The sequence below is a fragment of the Pinus tabuliformis genome, chromosome J, assembly GCF_031772625.1.
Source record: "Pinus tabuliformis cultivar Carrire ecotype Pingquan chromosome J, CPIR1, whole genome shotgun sequence".
Taxonomy (NCBI): Eukaryota; Viridiplantae; Streptophyta; class Pinopsida; order Pinales; family Pinaceae; genus Pinus; species Pinus tabuliformis.
In genome coordinates this window covers 1,077,797,949-1,077,815,894 of record NC_142295.1, presented here as the reverse complement: position 1 = coordinate 1,077,815,894, position 17,946 = coordinate 1,077,797,949, and the positions used below count along the sequence as shown (strand labels likewise).

The window sequence follows — 17,946 nt, the reverse complement described above, 5'->3', positions numbered from 1 at the left end:
TTAGGTTCAACACTAGCATGTTGCCTACAAAAAGGAAGAAATTGCATTGTCATTGAAAAAGACCCAGTACAGTGCAAATTTATTCAACAAAGAATTAATGCTCTTCAATTTCTTCCAGATGCAATGCAAGAAGTTGGTTTGAGGAAAGAGGATTTTAATGAATCACGTGTGGCAAAAAAGGAAAAGGAACCTCAACCATCATTAGATGGAATGATTGGAAAGAAATATATTGAGAGTTTCGTAGACATCAAAGATCCATCAGAAGAGGAAAATGAGCCTAACTGAAGCAGAAAATATTATGGAAGAAGACAATGATGAAACTCTAGAAGATGAAGAGTATGGATTACATGATATTATTTATTAAATTTAAGTACTTCTTGGAAATCAAGCTCTTTTTTTGTAACTATTATTTATTTATACTTGTAATGTTTTGACTTTGACATTTTATGAGAAGAATAAGTATTCAATTATTGTTGTTATATGTTTAATATTTGTATTATGTGATTTTCCCTTTAATTTTTATGTGAATCATTATTTTTAAAAGAATTGTGATTATTATTATTATTATTATTTGACATTAAATTCATAAAAAATGTTATTATTTAACCATTTTTTGTTAAATTTTTAATATAAAAAATATTGATTTGACATGTCATTTTTAGCAAACAAACCTCAAAATGTGTAATTGTTTTTTTATATTTATATTCAAAATGTGTATTTTTATGTTGACTCTTAAAAATTATTGTTTTTAAGAGACAATTATTTTACGTGCATTGAAATATTAATTAATGATATATAAATATATAGAAGATCGAAACTTTAAACTATCGACCTTTTTTTTAACTATACAAAAAAATAAAAATCTCACTACAAAAAAAATGAAAAGAAAAACAAAAAATATGAAGAAGACGACTACTTCCAAAAATGTTAAATTTAGAAAATAATTATTCACATTTTTTTTTTTGACAAAATCGGGTACTGATATATTATAAAAACTTCCAGGGACTGAGTCCTATTACATGGATATGATAAACCGAGGCATTAAGGGTCCAAAACGGGTTCGCAGACCCTAGATCCTTGTTGCTACATAAACGGTAACTGAAATGAAAAAGGTAACGGCTATATTGCCGGATAAAAGAGCCTGCCAGCCAACAAAATTTGCAGTTCATGAGTCCTAGGGGTGCTTCTGGTTAACTGAGTCATCCGGGAGAGATTCCTTCCTTGCGCTGGCTCTGGTTGAAGCTTCCGCTTGCATACTTTGAGTAAGAGTCCTGATATGTGCTATGGCTTCCTCTAGGTGGGTGCATCTGTCCTTCAGAGCCTCGATCTCAGCTTTATATTTTTCCAGCTTCTTCCTTTTTGATCTGCTGTCCGCCTGATAATCATCTTTGAGGTCGTTGAATCGCTTGATGAATCTGCCAATCATGAAGGTGTGCGCTTTGCAGAGAGTGCATTCACTGTTTGTGATGACATTTTCTAAGGGATTGTTAGCAGGCTCCTGAGCTCCCTGCTGTTCCTGCTGATCTGCCATTTCTCCAAGCTGGGGAAGAAGGCCAAAGAGCTGGAGTTGCAGATAGGGACGGATTCTGGGGATGGGGGCGAAATAGATGGAAGACAGAAAGGGGGAGTGCAGAGCTTTGCACAAGGAGGGGACCAGATGGGAGGAACAGGATGGCGGGGGAGCAGGAGAAAGATAGGGGGAGCGCTGTAACAGCCAAACACACAGCCCGTTAGAAGAAAAAGAGACTCTAAAAATAAAATTGCCTGATTTTACCGCTGATGAGGGACGAGATCTGAGCTCCAGATGACTGCGCCCTGCTTCAAGAGAAAGACTGTGCTGGGAGGAGGCGCGTGCCCGGACCTTCGAAACGGTAGAGGATGCGATTAAAGTGATGGCCTTGCTGCTATAAATAGAGGGAGAGAGGTAGCTCGATTGAGCGATCAGGTGCTGATCGAATCGATTTCTGAGGTGACTGAGAGTCCAGGTGGAGATTTTGCTGCTCGCGGAGGAGATTTTGATATGATGAGAGTTTGAACAGAGCCTGAGAATGACGGCGAAGGACGAATAAGTCCCAAGGTCGGGGCTGAAAGAGGTGACATAAACACTTACAGGGGGGAGGATCTGAGAGAGGAGGGACAGAGTGGCGCAGTCGAGGAGATTTGGCAGAGAGTGAGGAGATTCGGGGATGAGCAAATTTCGAGAAGGATGGAGTCTGAGGTGGCTCAGAATCTTAGAAAAGGGGGAAGGATAATATTCTTTAAGGAATTGCTTTGTCATAGAAGGAGTCGTTTTCTCTGACTTGGCCTACGGGTCTACTGGTTGCCTTGTTGGCCTGTTCATCAGCCTCTTTGTTGCTGCTCCTTAGCACATGTTTGAGGGTGGCCCCGTTAATATCTCTTATGTTGTCGAGGATCCTAGCTTTAATGTTGTTCAGGGCAGTTTGCTTGAAGTCCCTCCCCGAGACCATAGCAGCTATGATAATTGCTGAGTCACCCATTATGAGCGGATTTTGAAGACCAAGTCTCTTCAGAATGGAGGTTCCCAGGAGAAGACTATAGGCCTCGGCCCTATTGTTGGACATTATGCCCAATCCCCACTCGTAGGTCACTATAATTTCGCCTTGATGATCTTTGATGACTCCTCCAGCACCTGCCTGACCCAGATTGTTTTTTGAAGCCCCGTCGAACTGGAGGGAGGGCCTCTTTTGATTTTGAATCCATTCTCTGATTTCCTCGTTAGAGCCTCTTAGCTTCCACTCAATCTTTTTCTGTCCTGTACTTGCTGCTTTGTGATTCCTTGAGTCATAACTGAATTTGCCCATCCATTCGGTTTCCCTTGGATTCCCAGATTCTTGATCTAATTGGACTATTCCATTAGCACTGATAGTCTCCGAGATGAGGGCGATTGTTTTTGCAAGGGTGCTTGAGATGCTGGCCTTCTTATTATTAAAAATGCTTTTGTTTCGGGTGTTCCAGATTTGCCAACAAAGGGTAGGGGGGATGCTATTCCACAGTCTTTTGGCAAGGGTTTTATTTTTCTTGGGGTAGGGGTAGCTGTTCCCCCAATTTTTTTGAAGGAGGGTGATCTGATTAGGCAATTCCCCTATCCTTAACGGACTGGTAATGAGCTTCTAGCAATTTCGGGCAAAGGAGCATTCTAGGAAGAGGTGATTGATGCTTTCTTCCGCTGCTCTACACAGGCAGCATATTGAGGGACCGAGGATGCCTTTCTTCCTTAGATTTTCCGCTGTAAGGATTTTGCTTTTAAGGAGAGTCCAATTAAAAAATTTGATCTTTGGGAGGCATTCCGGATTCCAGGCCACTTTATGAAGAGGCCAATTATTGGTGGCTGTGGCATTTTGGAGGATTTTGTATCCTTCTCTGACTGTGTAATTTCCACCATTGGGGTCCCAGACATATTTATCCTCGGACAGACTGTTGAGGGGAGCTGACCCTGAGAGGGATTGCTTAAGGTCGGCCCACAGATCCCTTAGATTGTTTGGGAGGGGGAGATGCTTCCAACCCAGCCACCTGTTTTGATCCCAAGAGGAAATGTCATATAGGGATTTGAGATTTTTCCCTTCCATCCACAAAAGCAGTGGTCTGAGATTTGGGAGAGCTTCCCTTGCTTCTGAGCCCATTATACGGTCAGTCCAGATATTAATGTCTCTTCCACTGCCCGGAGCTCTTGAGATATAATCTTTGAAATGGGGGAGAGTTTTTTTAATAAGCTTCCAGACTGGGGTGCACTGCCTGTCAACGATAGGTTCCATTAGGATGTTGGAGTTGGGGCCGTTCAGGTATTTTCTTTTGATTACTTCTGTCCACCATGCTCCTTTTTCGTTGAGGATTCTCCAAATCAGCTTGAAACCCATGGCCATGTTGGCTAGTCTTGGGACTCTTATTCCTAGCCCTCCTTTTTCGAAAGGTAAAATGACCTGGTCCCATTTTACAAGACTGAATTTTTTGGAGTCCTGCCTTCCTCCCTGCCATAAGAAGCTCCTGATAATCAATTCCATGTGCTTATGAGTGCTGGCCGGGGCGAGAGTGGTTGCAAACTGATATATAGGGAGAGCTAAGAGGATGGCTTTTATGAGAGTTGTTCTTCCCGCCAGGTTGAGCCAGGACACACCCCAACTCTGAAGTTTTCCTCTTAGCTTCTCTATTAGTTTCACCCAGATTTCGGTTTTGACCGATTCCTTTGCTAGAGGCAATCCCAGGTACATGAAGTGGCTCCAGTTCCTTTGGGCAGGGATGTCCAAGATTGAGGAGATTCTCTGAATAATCTTCCTGGGGATGTTCCAGGTGTATATCATGCACTTATTATTATTGAGCTTTCCTCCAGACACTTTTAGTAAGAGCTCTAACGTTTTCTTGAACCTTCTTGCCATGAGACTGGAAGCTCCTCCAATTAGGAGGGTGTCATCAGCGAAGAGAGAGTGATTTATCCCCTTGGTTCCACGCACTATGCTGATACCTGTGATTTCTTTTTGCCTGCGAAGATTTTCCATGTGTATGCTTAGCATTTCGGCCATGATTATGTAGAGGAATGGGGAGAGCGGGCAACCTTGTCTCAATCCCCTTGAGCTTCTGAAGAAGTTACTTGGCCTGCCATTAATCAGAGGGGCTATCCAAGGGGATGATATACACTCCATGATCCTGCTGATGAAGGTGCTGGATATCCCAAATTTCCCAAGGGCTGCCTTAAGGAATTGATGGTTGACTCTATCAAAGGCGTTTGCCATGTCTAGTTTAATAATCATACCCTTTTCCTTTCTATTTATGCTGCTATGGATTGCCTCTTGGATAAGGATAACGTTATCCGTAATTTGTCTTCTGGGGACGAAGCCTCCTTGATTCTCAGAGATGAGGGAGGGGAGGAGCTTTTTTAGCCTATTAGCTAGAATTTTGGTGATGATTTTATAGGAGACATTGCACAGAGAGATTGGGCAGAATCGATCGAAGGATTGGGGGTTGGGGTCCTTGGGGATAAGGGCTAAGTGAGAAGATTTGATGCTGTTCCCCATTTTGCACTTTGAGAAGAAGTTCTTTACCATTCTAACGAAGTCTTTCTTGATGATTTCCCAGTGATTTCTGTAGAATGCCACTGTGAACCCGTCTGGGCCCGGTGCCTTATCCTGTGCCATGCTGAAGATCGACCCCTCAATTTCCTCTGTCGTGACCTCTTGGTCCAGCTCGTTGTTTTGGTCTGCTGAAATTTTATTTTCAATTAGGCTGAGGAATTCCGCATTATCGTTGGGCTGAGTGTCTGCGGATAAGAGGGCGCAAAAGTGTCGGGACGCAGCCTCTTTTATTTCCTCTTGGTCTCTGAGCTCTCTTCCATCCATTATGATTTTCTCTATATGGTTCCCTGCCCGCCTGAGTTTTAGGCTATTGTGAAAAAAAGAAGTGTTTTTGTCTCCGGCTTTGAGCCAGAGGCAGCGAGATTTTTGTCTCTGCTCTTCTTCTTCCATCCTGTTCTGCTTATACAATTCTTTGTACATTTCATTCTCTTTGGCTTGATCTTCCTCTGTATACTGGGTTCGCTCCTTTTCCTGGCTCCATTGTTCAAGCTGTGATTGGAGATCAGTTCTTTTTTTACTTTCCTCTGCAGCGTGGTTTCTTGCCCATCATTTGATAACAGTCCTGAGGGATTTAAGCTTGGCTTCCCAAATATAGTGGGGCGAGCCTATAATTTCTTTTGCCCACTGCTCCTTGATCAAGTTTCGGAATTCTTCTTTGCTGTCCCATGCCTTGTTGTATTTAAAGGGGAGAGGTCCCATGTTCTTTCCTTTGTCTAAAGTCAGAGCCACAGGTTTATGGTCTGAGATGTATCCTTGGATGATTTTGCTTTGGATGTTTGAAAATCTTGCCACTGTTCTTTCTTGAGCGAGGATTCGATCTAATCTCTCTTTTATATTGTTGTTGCCGGTTCTTTTGTTGCTCCAGGTGAATCTCCCGTTGTGCGGAGGAATATCCACTAGATTATGGGTTTGGATTATTGTTTCTAGAGAGTCTCTTGAGGGATCAGCATAGTAGTTTCCTCCCAATTTCTCATCTGCATTCCTTATAAGGTTTAAGTCACCTCCAAGGAAAATGTTCCTTCCCTGTACTGTCATGAGGTCTAGTGTTATTGATTCCCAACATGAAGCTTTGTCCCTATAATGGTTAGGAGCGTATATGTTGTATATAGAGTATTCCTCTTTTGAGGCTTTGTTCTGCATGTCTGTTCTTACCCACCAGCTGTAAGACTTTTGCTCTTTGAGTTCCCATTTGCTTTTGTCCCATAATGTTCCTATGCCTCCTGAGGCGCCAGCTGCACTAGTTGCTACACCTGCATAACTTTTGCTTCTTTTTATGTGATTTTGGAATTCTTGTTCCGTGATTTTGGTCTCTTGAAGTAGGAGAAGGTCTGGTTGTTCAGATTTGAGGAGATCTCGGACTGCATTTGTTTTAAGGGAGGAGCCCATCCCCCTACAATTCCAGGAGACCAAAATCATCATTTACCTTGTTTGGTATTTCCCCCGCTTTTCTCTTTCATTTTTTCTCCGCTTCCTTTTGATTTATCTAGAAATGTGTCCATTGGTTGCTGCATTCCGGTGGCCATTTCTTTTGCAGCGTTTTCATCCCTAATCTCTTTATTAGATTTTCTTCCAACTTTTCTGGGGGGGTCTGTGGAGAGGTTGTTTTCCTTTGATTTATTTCTGGTTAAGATTCTTTCCACTGTTGGGGGAGGAGAGGGCTGGGGTAGGGAGATAGGGGAGGAGATAACGACAGTCCCTCGAGGGGAAGGGGGGGGGGATGGGGGGTCCTCTGCGGACAGGATTTCAAATGGGTTGGAGGAGGAGGGGAAAGAAGGGGCAGAGCCAGAGGGGTGAGGAGGAAGGGAGGGGTTTTCAAGGGGATCCTTTGAGCTTGGGCCTGGAGGGGGGTTTGATTTTTTCTTTTTGACGTGCTCCCAAGTTCCCTCAGGGGTTTCAACATTGCCTTCAGGGACATTTATTTTAGATTTGCTACATCTATTAGCGAAATGCCCATATTCATGACATACCTTGCACTTGAAGGGTAGCTGCTCATAGTCCACTTGCTGGATGTGCGTCCACTGATCGACTTTGAGTTTGATTGCTTCCGGCAGTCCTTTCCCCAGATCAACCTCGACACAGATCCTCGCGCATGCATGCATGTTCTCCTTTGGTTCGGATCTATCAATGTATTTGCCAACTGCGTTTCCTATGGCTTTGACTGACTCATCCCCCCAGCAATGGAGCGGCAAGTGAGGCAGACGAACCCAAACGGGGACAGCATTGGGGACATCCATTTCTGGATCGAAGTCTGGAGTCCATCTGTTTAAGTAGAGACCCCGGGAGTCCATGAAATAGGGGCCGTTTCTGAAGATGAGGTTCCTGTCTTCCATTGATTCGAATAGAAAGGTGTAAAATCCTCTGCCACAGAACCTGATTGCTATTTTCCCTTGCACCATCGAGTTCCAGTTTCTCTCGACCCATCTCTGAACTGATCTTGGGGAGGGCCACAGACCCGTGAACTGGCCGACCAGGCCTCTTTCTGCTAAGGAGATTGCTGCTCTCCTCGGGAGGGAAGGAGGAAGAGCTACTTCTGGTATTTCATCTAATTTCTTGATGAACTTAGAGGCTGTAGGGCGGATTTTTCCAGCTGCGCTCTCAGGGATGAGAGAGGCAAACATTTTCTCAAAGTCTTCTGGATCCTGAGGCGGGGGATCCATTTCTGCCATTGGGGAGTCTGATGAAACCTCAAGGGGCTACCGGGGGGAGGCCCCGGTGCTGGGGGAGGGCAGGAGGCCCAGGAGCGAAGGAGGGGAGGTCAGCAGAAGAGGGGTGTGGGCCTAGCAGCTGCGCTGCCAGGCGCAGAGGCGCTGAAGCGGAGTCAGGGGATTAGGTCGCGCGCAGGTCGATCGCCAGAGCTCTCCTCATTGTCTCAGATTCTCCAATTATTCACATTTAATACATTAGAAAATTTAAAGTAAAAAAATAAGTCTTCTAAAAAAAGGGCTTGATGCTACATCAACACTTTTTAAAATTGGTATGAAAATCACTAACATTTTAAAAATAATGTACATAATAAAATTTAAAGTGTCAAAAGCTATGCTATATATATATATATATATATATATATATATATATATATATATATATATATATGTTGGAAATAATACTGAGAGGGGGGGTGAATCAGTATTATCAAGTTCTTTTAACAAATCTTCCTTATTTATACTTTGAATTATTTTTGTATGTCAGTACCATAAAATAATGAGCATGAACAGGAAAAATAGATAGTCACACCAAAGAACACCAGATATAAGGTGGAAACCCAATGTGGGTGAAAACCACCTGCTGCAATATGTTTCTATCTTCTTTCAATTAGAAACTCCTTTTACAATGATTTTGTACAGGTGCAGTCCTTTACCAGTACGCAGGCTGCAACCTGTAGAGAAATATAATTCTCTCTCGTTTTCGAGTCTCTCCTGGAAGGGAGCTACAACCCCCTACTTCTTTTCTTTCAAGGACCACTTTTCATAAATTTTCAAACTGGATAAATGATCATCAAGTACAAAAAAAAGTCACCCAGTCAACTGCAGTAACCAGATCAATAATAACAGTAAACTAAACCCAGAACACCTTATCAACAGAGAAAGATCAGTCAAATAAATGCCTTAAGACAGATACACAATTTTTCTTTATCTGGACTGCGTGGCCCCGCACTTCACCTTCCGCGTCTCTGCGTATCCCCACAGAGAGCCTTCCACTGCACCGCATACCCACGCACTGTTTCTTCAATCACGCCGCGTACTACTACTGTGGCCACACACCCTCAGATGCTACTGTTCCGCGTATCTACGCACCTGCGGCTTCTGTAGTGCCGCGTACTTTCACTGTGCCTCTGTACCTGAACCTCTGTCGCGCTACGTACCCACGCACTGTGCCTTCTTCTGCTGTACCCTCGCACTTTCACAGTTAATTACCTGCGAACCTTTGATTAGGACCAAATTGGCAGTCCACCAGTGTACCACAGATAGTCAGATGCCCAGATCTGATCATGAGCCCGAGAGATCACACTTCATAGATTCACTTTCAACTTCACTTTTATATAGATCAAGCTTTTAAACCGATAACCCAATATTTCAGATCTTAAGATATTCAATTTGTAAAAGATGCCTTAGCCAAGTGATCTCCTTCCCTATTTATAGTCAAGCCCTTATTCACACCATGGGACAAAACCATCAATAACCAATCCAAGGGATCCAAACCGGGGCTAAATTTGATCCTATACCATGGGCCAAAACCATAGAATCAAGAACGGCGGGCTAAATACCATGTGCCAAACATAAGAAACCCCACGTGAGCGCGTTTCTCTGCCTTGAAGTGAGTGAACTGGGGGTCCGCACCTCATGAATGGGTAACCTGCGGGTATGTACGCACTTTATCTATGATATTCCTGCGGGTCCACAGCTTTTGTACGGTGTACCTGCGTACCTCTTATTTTCTAACATTTCAAGAACCTGAACAGAGCATTGCCACTTAAGGGAGTTTCCATCAAGTACAACACCTGTAACATAGAGCCATACCAGAATCATAATGCCAACAATCTCCCCCTTTGGACTTGATGGCAACCTCAAGATCTTCAACGTCATTCTCCCCCTTTGACATCAAGGGCAAAGGGTTATGCTCCCCCTAAGAACATGCTCCCCTTGACTATAAACCAGTTCTGCAAAGAAGAACCATAATCCACCAAACACCATAAATGACCATGAAAGAGATAGAGATGTATTGCAGCAATATTCAGACCAGCATCCATGATCTCCTTCTGTACTTCCTCCATAATGCCGACAATGCATGATATGCTCCCCCTAAACCTGTGCCATTCGATCTTTGACCAATCCGCAACCCAGCACATGTACGCATATACTTCAGATGAACCTTGCGTACAACCAACAATGAGAAGAGATTCAACAACAAGATGATGCATCAACAACCCCTAGCTTTTTCCTGAGGTATTCAAAGGTCTCCCTAGGCAATGGTTTGGTGAGTATATCAACAACCTGTTCCTTAGAAGGAACATACTCCAACTTGACCTTTTGTTAAAGCACTTGTTCCCGGAGAAAGTGATACTTGATTGGTATGTGCTTTGTTTTTGAATGCATGACTGGGTTCTTTGAAATGCTGATTGCACTTGTATTATCACATAAGATGGAGATGGGTGGTGTACAAGTGATTTGAAAATCCTGCAAGGTCTGCATCATCCAAAGGAGTTGAGTGCAGCAAGATGCAGCAACAACATATTCTGCTTCAGCTGTAGACAAGGAAATCGAACTCTGTTTCCTGCTGAACCAAGATACTAATCTGGAACCCATAAAGAATGCACCACCACTTGTGCTCTTCCTGTCATCCACGCTTCCGGCCCAATCTGCATCAGTATAAGCATGAAGTGTGAGATCTGTGTCTCTAGGATACCATAAGCCATAATTTTGAGTCCCTTGAAGATATTTGAAGATTCTCTTTACTGTCTGAAGATGAGTTTCCTTTGGATTTTCCTGAAATCTTCCAACTATTCCCACTGCATGCATGATGTCTGGTCGGGTACCTGTCAAATAAAGTAGACTTCCAATCATAGATCTGTAGGTTGGTTGATGTACTGCTGCTGATTCATCATTTGCACTGAGGCTACATCCTGTGACCATAGGTGTACATACTGGTTTTGCATCTTCCATGCCATATTTCTTCAAAATCTGCTTGAGATACTTGGTTTGAGACAAGAAAATCCCTCCTTCCTTTTGTTGGATTTGCAGGCCAAGAAAATATGTCAATTCTCCAAGCAGGGACATTTCGAATTCTTTCTGCATCACCAAGGCAAAGCTTTGACTCATAGATTCTTCATTGCTGCCAAAGATAATGTCATCTACATACATAACAAGTATTAGCAATTTGTCGTTTTCAACTTTTATATAAAGATTGCTATCTGCTGATCCTTTTGAAAAACCTTGTTGCTGAAGATATTTGTCCAAACGATAGTACCAAGCCCTTGGAGCTTGTTTGAGACCATAGAGAGTCGTTTTCAATCTGCATACAAGATTTGGATCATTTCCAAGAATGAAACCATCTGGCTGCTCAATGTATACTTCTTCTTCCAAGTCTCCATTCAGAAAGGCTGATTTCATGTCCATTTGAAATACTTTGAAGTTTTGAAAGCTTGAGAGAGCAAGGAACATTCGGATGGCCTCAAGTCTTGCAACAGGAGCAAAAGTTTCTTCAAAATCTATTCCTTCTTGCTGCGCATACCCTTTACAAACAAGTCTGGCCTTGTTTCTAATTACTTCTCCATTTTCATTCAATTTATTTTTGAAGACCCATTTTGTTCCTATAACATTCTTATCCTTTGGTCTAGGAACTAACTCCCAAGTTTTGTTCTTTTCGATTTGCTCAAGTTCTTCATCCATTGCTTTGACCCAACATTCATATTTGCATGCCTCTTTCACATTTTGTGGTTCAGTGGAAGAGAGTAATGCCAAATAGCTTGAAGCTTCTGCAATTGTTCTTCTTGTTTGTACACCTGCTTCTTTTTGCCCCAAAATCTGAGATTCTGGATGATTCTTCTGAACATATCTGGATGGAGTCTTCTCTTCTATCCTTATCTGCTCCTCTGGTTCTTCTTGAGGTTCTTCTTCTTCATCATTCTGTTTTTGAGGGTAGTCTTCATCTTCTTCGATATCTTCATGATTTACTTGCCTAGGAATGTATCCCTTCTCATCAACCACTACATCAATGCTGTCAACAATTCTTCCAAGTCTTTTATTGTAACACTTGTATGCTTTGCTGTGTGGAGAATAACCAAGAAGAATGCCTTCATCTGCTCTCGGTTCAAGTTTTCCAAGTTGCTCATCAGTATTCTTAATATAGCATTTGCTCCCAAAGATTTTGAAGTTCTTTACCGAAGGAGTCTCACCATACCAGAGCTCATGAGGGGTTTGAGTGCTGTTCACCCGGACATTTGTTTTGTTGAGAATAACCACCGCAGCATATGCAGCTTCACCCCAGAAAGTTGTGGGAGTTCCAGACTCATCAAGCATAGCACGAGCCATTTGTTGGACTGTTCTGTTCATTCTTTCCACCACTCCATTTTTCTGAGGAGTTCTAGATGTAGAGAATTCTCTTCTTATCCCATGTTCTTCACAGAAATCAAAAAATTCATTTGAGGTAAACTCCCCACCTCTGTCGGATCTGAGGCACTTAATTTTGTATCCTGATTCATTTTCAACCAAGGCTTTAAAGGATTTGAATTTTTCGAATGCTTCATCTTTGTGCTTCATAAGTCATAACCAGACAAACCTGGAGAAATCGTCAATGAATAATATCAAGTATTCTTCTCCTCGAGCTGTCCTTTTCCTGAATGGACCACATACATCTGTATGTACTAGCTCAAGAGGCATGCTAGCCGATCCTTCCTTCTCTGGAAAGTTAGTTCTGGCTTGCTTTCCAAACTGACATGATTTGCATATGGTATTGTCTGGAATTTTGATATCTGGAAGATCGCGAACTGCCTGATATTTGCATGCTTTCCTTATTTGTGAAAAGCTTAGATGCCCCAACCTCCGGTGCCATAACCAGTGTTCATCATCCTTGCTTAGATAGCATTGTTGTTGTCCTTCTTCAAATATGTATAGATTATTTGGAGTTCTTTCACCTTTGATCACTGTTTTACCTGTATCAAGATCACGAACAAGACATCCATTTGATCTAAATATCACCTCGGTTCCTTGATCACACATCTGGCTGACACTCAGAAGATTATGCTTCAATCCATCAACATACAAAACATTTCCAGCTTTGACCTTTTCTTTTAACTGAGCAGTGCCTTTTCCTTTTATAGCTGCAGGGGTATCATTTCCAAAAGAAACTTTCTTTCCCTTTTATAAAGCAGAATATGATTCAAGTTTTTCTTTATCACTTGTCATATGCTTCGAACATCCACTGTCAATGTACCATAGATTTTCCTGTCCTTCTGCATAAAATGCTATCCCACATCTTTCTGTTTGTGGTTCCTTTATTCTCCATGTTTTGGTGCTTGAGGCTTGTTCCTTTGTCTGCTGAAACCTGCTCCTGCATTCAGAATCTTCATGACCAAAGTTATTGCAAATAGAACATTCAACTTCATTTTCAAGAGCCGAAAAGTTGTTATAGGTCCTTTTTTAATCCCGGTCATATTTCTTTGTTTTTGAGCTTCTCTAGTCATGATTGTTTTATATGCAACACATTGAGCTGCTTTGTGACCAAAGTTATGGCAAGAGAAACATTGTCCATTGAAGAAACTTCTGCCGTTATTAAATCTACCGGCCAAATGATTGTAATTTCTATTGTCATCCATTCTTGAACCAAATTGAGAAGATTTTACCTGTGGCTGGTTGTAGCTTTTGTTCACCCTTAAGACAGATTGCCCCTGATAGTCTTTGTTTGCAATTCGTCCCTGCTTTACCTGGTGATCTCTATTGTGCTTTTGCTCATTCCTTCTTGCTGCATCAAGATAACTTCTTGAGGTGGATGCTTGAGAAGTTTCTCCATTATAGCCCAGACCTGTCTTGTTTAGAGGAGAACGTTGTACATTGATGATCTCATCCAGAGTTTCAGATCCTTTGACAAACTTAAGATTAATAGCCTTTTTTTTCTCAATCTCTTTTCTAAGACCAACAATTTCACCTTCTAACTTTTCAAGATATTTTTCTTTTTCATCAATTTGAAGTTGTAGGGTATCAATGATCCTATTATTTTCTTCTATACATGTCTTGAGTCTAGAAATTTCTTCATAAAAGCTATCCACATCTATAGCATCCATGTAATCATCATCTTCAAATGCCATTAAAAGTTTATAGTCATTACCTCGTTCATCTTCATCACTATTTGATAGACCATCACTATCTTCATGAGTGTAGTAGCTTTTCTTATTTGCATTCTGTTTTTTGTTCCATCTAGCAGGTTCCTTTCCTTTGTCAATATTATCCTTATGAGGACATTTCACAGCATAATGACCTACTCTTCCACAAGCAAAACATTTAAAAGGTAACTTACCTCTGAACCTTCCAGTACCCGGTTGAAGATTTCTGACAAAATTTGATTCTTCTTCTTCTTCTGGCACGTGACTTGCTTCATAGTAGTCACCTTTGCCTGAAGCCTTGAAAGCAGCTTCTCTTCTATCTGATGGACCTCCCTTTCTCATTTCATAAGCAGTTAGAATTCTGTGTAGCTGAGACATAGTAAGAGTTCGTAGATTTTCCTTATCTTCTATTGCAGACACTTTAGATTCAAACTTGGGGGACAATGATCTTAGAACTTTTTCAACCACAATAGCCTCTTTTATTTCTTCACCCAAGTTTTTCATGCAATTAACAATCTCGTCTACCCGAAGGAAATAGTTAGCCACACTTTCATCATTATACATTCTGAGATTCTCATACTGAATCTTGAGGGTTTGAAGTTTAGCACGCTTTACCTGTTCATCTCCTTCGTAGCTCAAGACAATCTTGTCCCATATTTCTTTTGCGGATTTATATTGCATAACCTTCACGAATTCTGTTTGAGATAAGCATCCCAGCAGAGTATTGACTGCTTTAGCATTTGTTTCATATTTCTTCTTTTCGGCCGAATCTGTAGGAGTAGCTGAAGGAAAAGTGTAGCCTGTATCTATGATATCCCAAACTTCTGTACCAAGAGATTGAAGATAGGCAGTAACTCTTACCTTCCAATAATTGAAGTTTGTCCCATCAAAAATTGGTGGCCTGATTGATGCTTCCCTCTCGTAGTTGCTCATGATAAATGATCTTCCTTCAAGCAATCAAGCTTCTCTGAAGGACCTGCTCTGATACCAATTGTTGGAAATAATACTGAGAGGGGGGTGAATCAGTATTATCAAGTTCTTTTAACAAATCTTCCTTATTTATACTTTGAATTATTTTTGTATGTCAGTACCATAAAATAATGAGCATGAACAAGAAAAACAGATAGTCACACCAAAGAACACCAGATATAAGGTGGAAACCCAATGTGGGTGAAAACCACCTGCTGCAATATGTTTCTATCTTCTTTCAATTAGAAACTCCTTTTACAATGATTTTGTACTGGTGCAGTCCTTTACCAGTACGCAGGCTGTAACCTGCAGAGAACTATAATTCTCTCTCGTTTTCGAGTCTCTCCTGGAAGGGAGCTACAACCCCCTACTTCTTTTCTTTCAAGGACCACTTTTCATAAATTTTCAAACTGGATAAATGATCATCAAGTACAAAAAAAAGTCACCCAGTCAACTGCAGTAACCAGATCAATAATAATAGTAAACTAAACCCAGAACACCTTATCAACAGAGAAAGATCAGTCAAATAAATGCCTTAAGACAGATACACAATTTTTCTTTATCTGGACTGTGTGGCCCCGCACTTCACCTTCTGCGTCTCTGCGTATCCCCGCAGAGAGCCTTCCACTGCACCGCGTACCCACGCACTGTTTCTTCAATCACGCCGCGTACTGCTACTGTGGCCACGCACCCTCAGATGCTATCGCGCCGCGTATCTACGCACCTGCGGCTTCTGTAGCGCCGCGTACTTTCACTGTGCCTCCGCACCTGAACCTCTGTCGCGCTGCGTACCCACGCACTGCGCCTTCTTCTGCTGTGCGTACCCACGCACTTTCACAGTTAATTACCTGCGAACCTCTGATTAGGGCCAAATTGGCAGTCCACCAGTGTACCAAAGATAGTCAGATGCCCAGATCTGATCATGCGCCCGAGAGATCACACTTCATAGATTCACTTTCAACTTCACTTTTATATAGATCAAGCTTTTAAACCGATAACCCAATATTTCAGATCTTAAGATATTCAATTTGCAAAAGATGCCTTAGCCAAGTGATCTCCTTCCCTATTTATAGTCAAGCCCTTATTCACACCATGGGACAAAACCATCAATAACCAATCCAAGGGATCCAAACCGGGGCTAAATTTGATCCTATACCACGGGCCAAAACCATAGAATCAAGAACAGCGGGCTAAATACCACGTGCCAAACATAAGAAACCCCACGTGAGCGCGTTTCTCTGCCTTGAAGTGAGTGAACTGGGGGTCCGCACCTCATGAACGGGTAACTTGCGGGTATGTACGCACTTTATCTATGATATTCCTACGGGTCCGCAGCTTTTGTACGATGTACCTACGTACCTCTTATTTTCCAACATTTTGAGAACCTGAATAGAGCATTGCCACTTAAGGGAGTTGCCATCAAGTACAACACCTGTAACATAGAGCCATACCAGAATCATAATGCCAACAACAACACTTTTCAAAATCGGTTGATCTTTTTGCTACCTCAAAAAAATGGGTAATCATGTCAGTTCCCATTTCAAAGTTTCCATTATTTGAATATGAGACTTTTCTAAATCCAAGATATCAAAGATATCTCTAAGATCGTCTATTTACATGATCAAGGACCAATCGCTCTCAAGGATTCTTCCCTAGTGCATGCAACCCAAATTGGAGAAGATATCAACAGCTTGATTCCCTGTTCTCTAGGTATGAGAAAATATAACGTAGTTAAAATCCTGAATTAATCTAAGAATTTTGTCTGTCAAATTAATGAGAATATAGCTCTTGTAATGTTTTTCTAATGGGGAATCCCTGGAGTATCCTCTATGAAGTGCGGATGGGCAAGTGAGAATCCCCATCTATATGGATCTTCCTAAATACCACAAAGTAAGCTAGTTAAATACCTCATTTTAAGGGGTAGAATTCGGCCTTGTTGTTACTATCTATCCCAAATTTTTCTGCATAAATCCTATGGATTTGATGTCTCCAATCCCTAATGATTCCTCCAGGTCTTGTTGGACTAGGATTTCCTTTAGAGGCTCTGTCAAAATTTAATTTTACAAAGTCGTTAAGAGGAGGTGAATAAACTGAGGGAGAATAAGCCTACAGGGGAGGGGGTTTCCAAGGAGTAGGGGAGATCATACTAGCGGATAATTCAATCTTAATAAAGATGACATATTCTTAAGGTTGAGTCTTACAGTCATCTTGAATTTTAGTTTTTGCTAAGATGGTTTCTTTGATATTATACTTGATTGTGAGCCATATTATTTCCATAAACGTCGATTCATATTTAAATATGTGTTTGTTTCTCTCCTTACAGTTGGCCCACACCAGAAAAATAACAACAAGAATTGATGCTCTATTAAATATCGGGAATGAGAATACAAATTTCCTCCATAATTCTAGCATCTCCATCATATTGATGTGTGATTGGTCTGGTTGGCCAAAAATTTCTTGGATTCTTTACAATATTGAATTGGAGAATTGAGAGTTATTGAGGAGGTGTTCCATTGTTTCTTCTTATTGTCCAAACATAATATAGTATGACAGACCCTAAACTCCTTCACACTAGATTTGATTTGGTCAAGATTCTCATGTGTCCCAATAGCCATAGAAACTAAATTAACTTTGGCCATAAGTGAGATGTTCAAATTTTCCTCCATAGTGGATCACAATACAACATATGATGTTTAGTTAGAAATGAGTAGGCCTCAATTTGACGGTGTTGGATCCCGCCAACATACAAGGGTTATTCCTGATATTAAGTCCCAATTAGACCTCATGTCATTTGGTATAGGAGACCCATCTGGAAATGTGGCTCGACTTCCATGTACTTAGAGATTTTCCTTGACTATAGTAGTCATCATAAGAGAGAAACACACATGTAATTTTGAATGAACAAGTAAGTATGCCTTATGCAGTGTTCAATTACAAATGTATCATGGTTCTTTCACCGGAAGAAGATAAAAGTGAGTCTTTAGGAGAAAATTAATAATACTATTCTAATAAAGACACATACACACATACATATGTAAGAATTGTTAACCATCAAACGAAATATTTCACATAGACACA

At 41.4% G+C, this 17,946-nt stretch overlaps 2 protein-coding genes across 2 annotated transcripts; both read right to left on the bottom strand.

The window, feature by feature from the left end:
• Positions 1-2,258: 2,258 nt before the first annotated feature.
• LOC149230693 (uncharacterized) lies at positions 2,259-2,822 on the bottom strand. Its single transcript, XM_089381391.1, has one exon. The coding sequence runs from the start codon at positions 2,820-2,822 to the stop codon at positions 2,259-2,261; it is 564 nt and encodes a 187-aa protein (XP_089237517.1).
• Positions 2,823-3,131: 309 nt separating this feature from the next.
• On the bottom strand, positions 3,132-7,741 carry LOC149230692 (uncharacterized). The gene is made up of 2 exons (XM_089381390.1): positions 7,052-7,741; positions 3,132-5,573 (listed from the first exon to the last, which is right to left on the bottom strand). The coding sequence occupies exons 1-2, from the start codon at positions 7,739-7,741 to the stop codon at positions 3,132-3,134; spliced, it is 3,132 nt and encodes a 1,043-aa protein (XP_089237516.1).
• Positions 7,742-17,946: the final 10,205 nt, after the last annotated feature.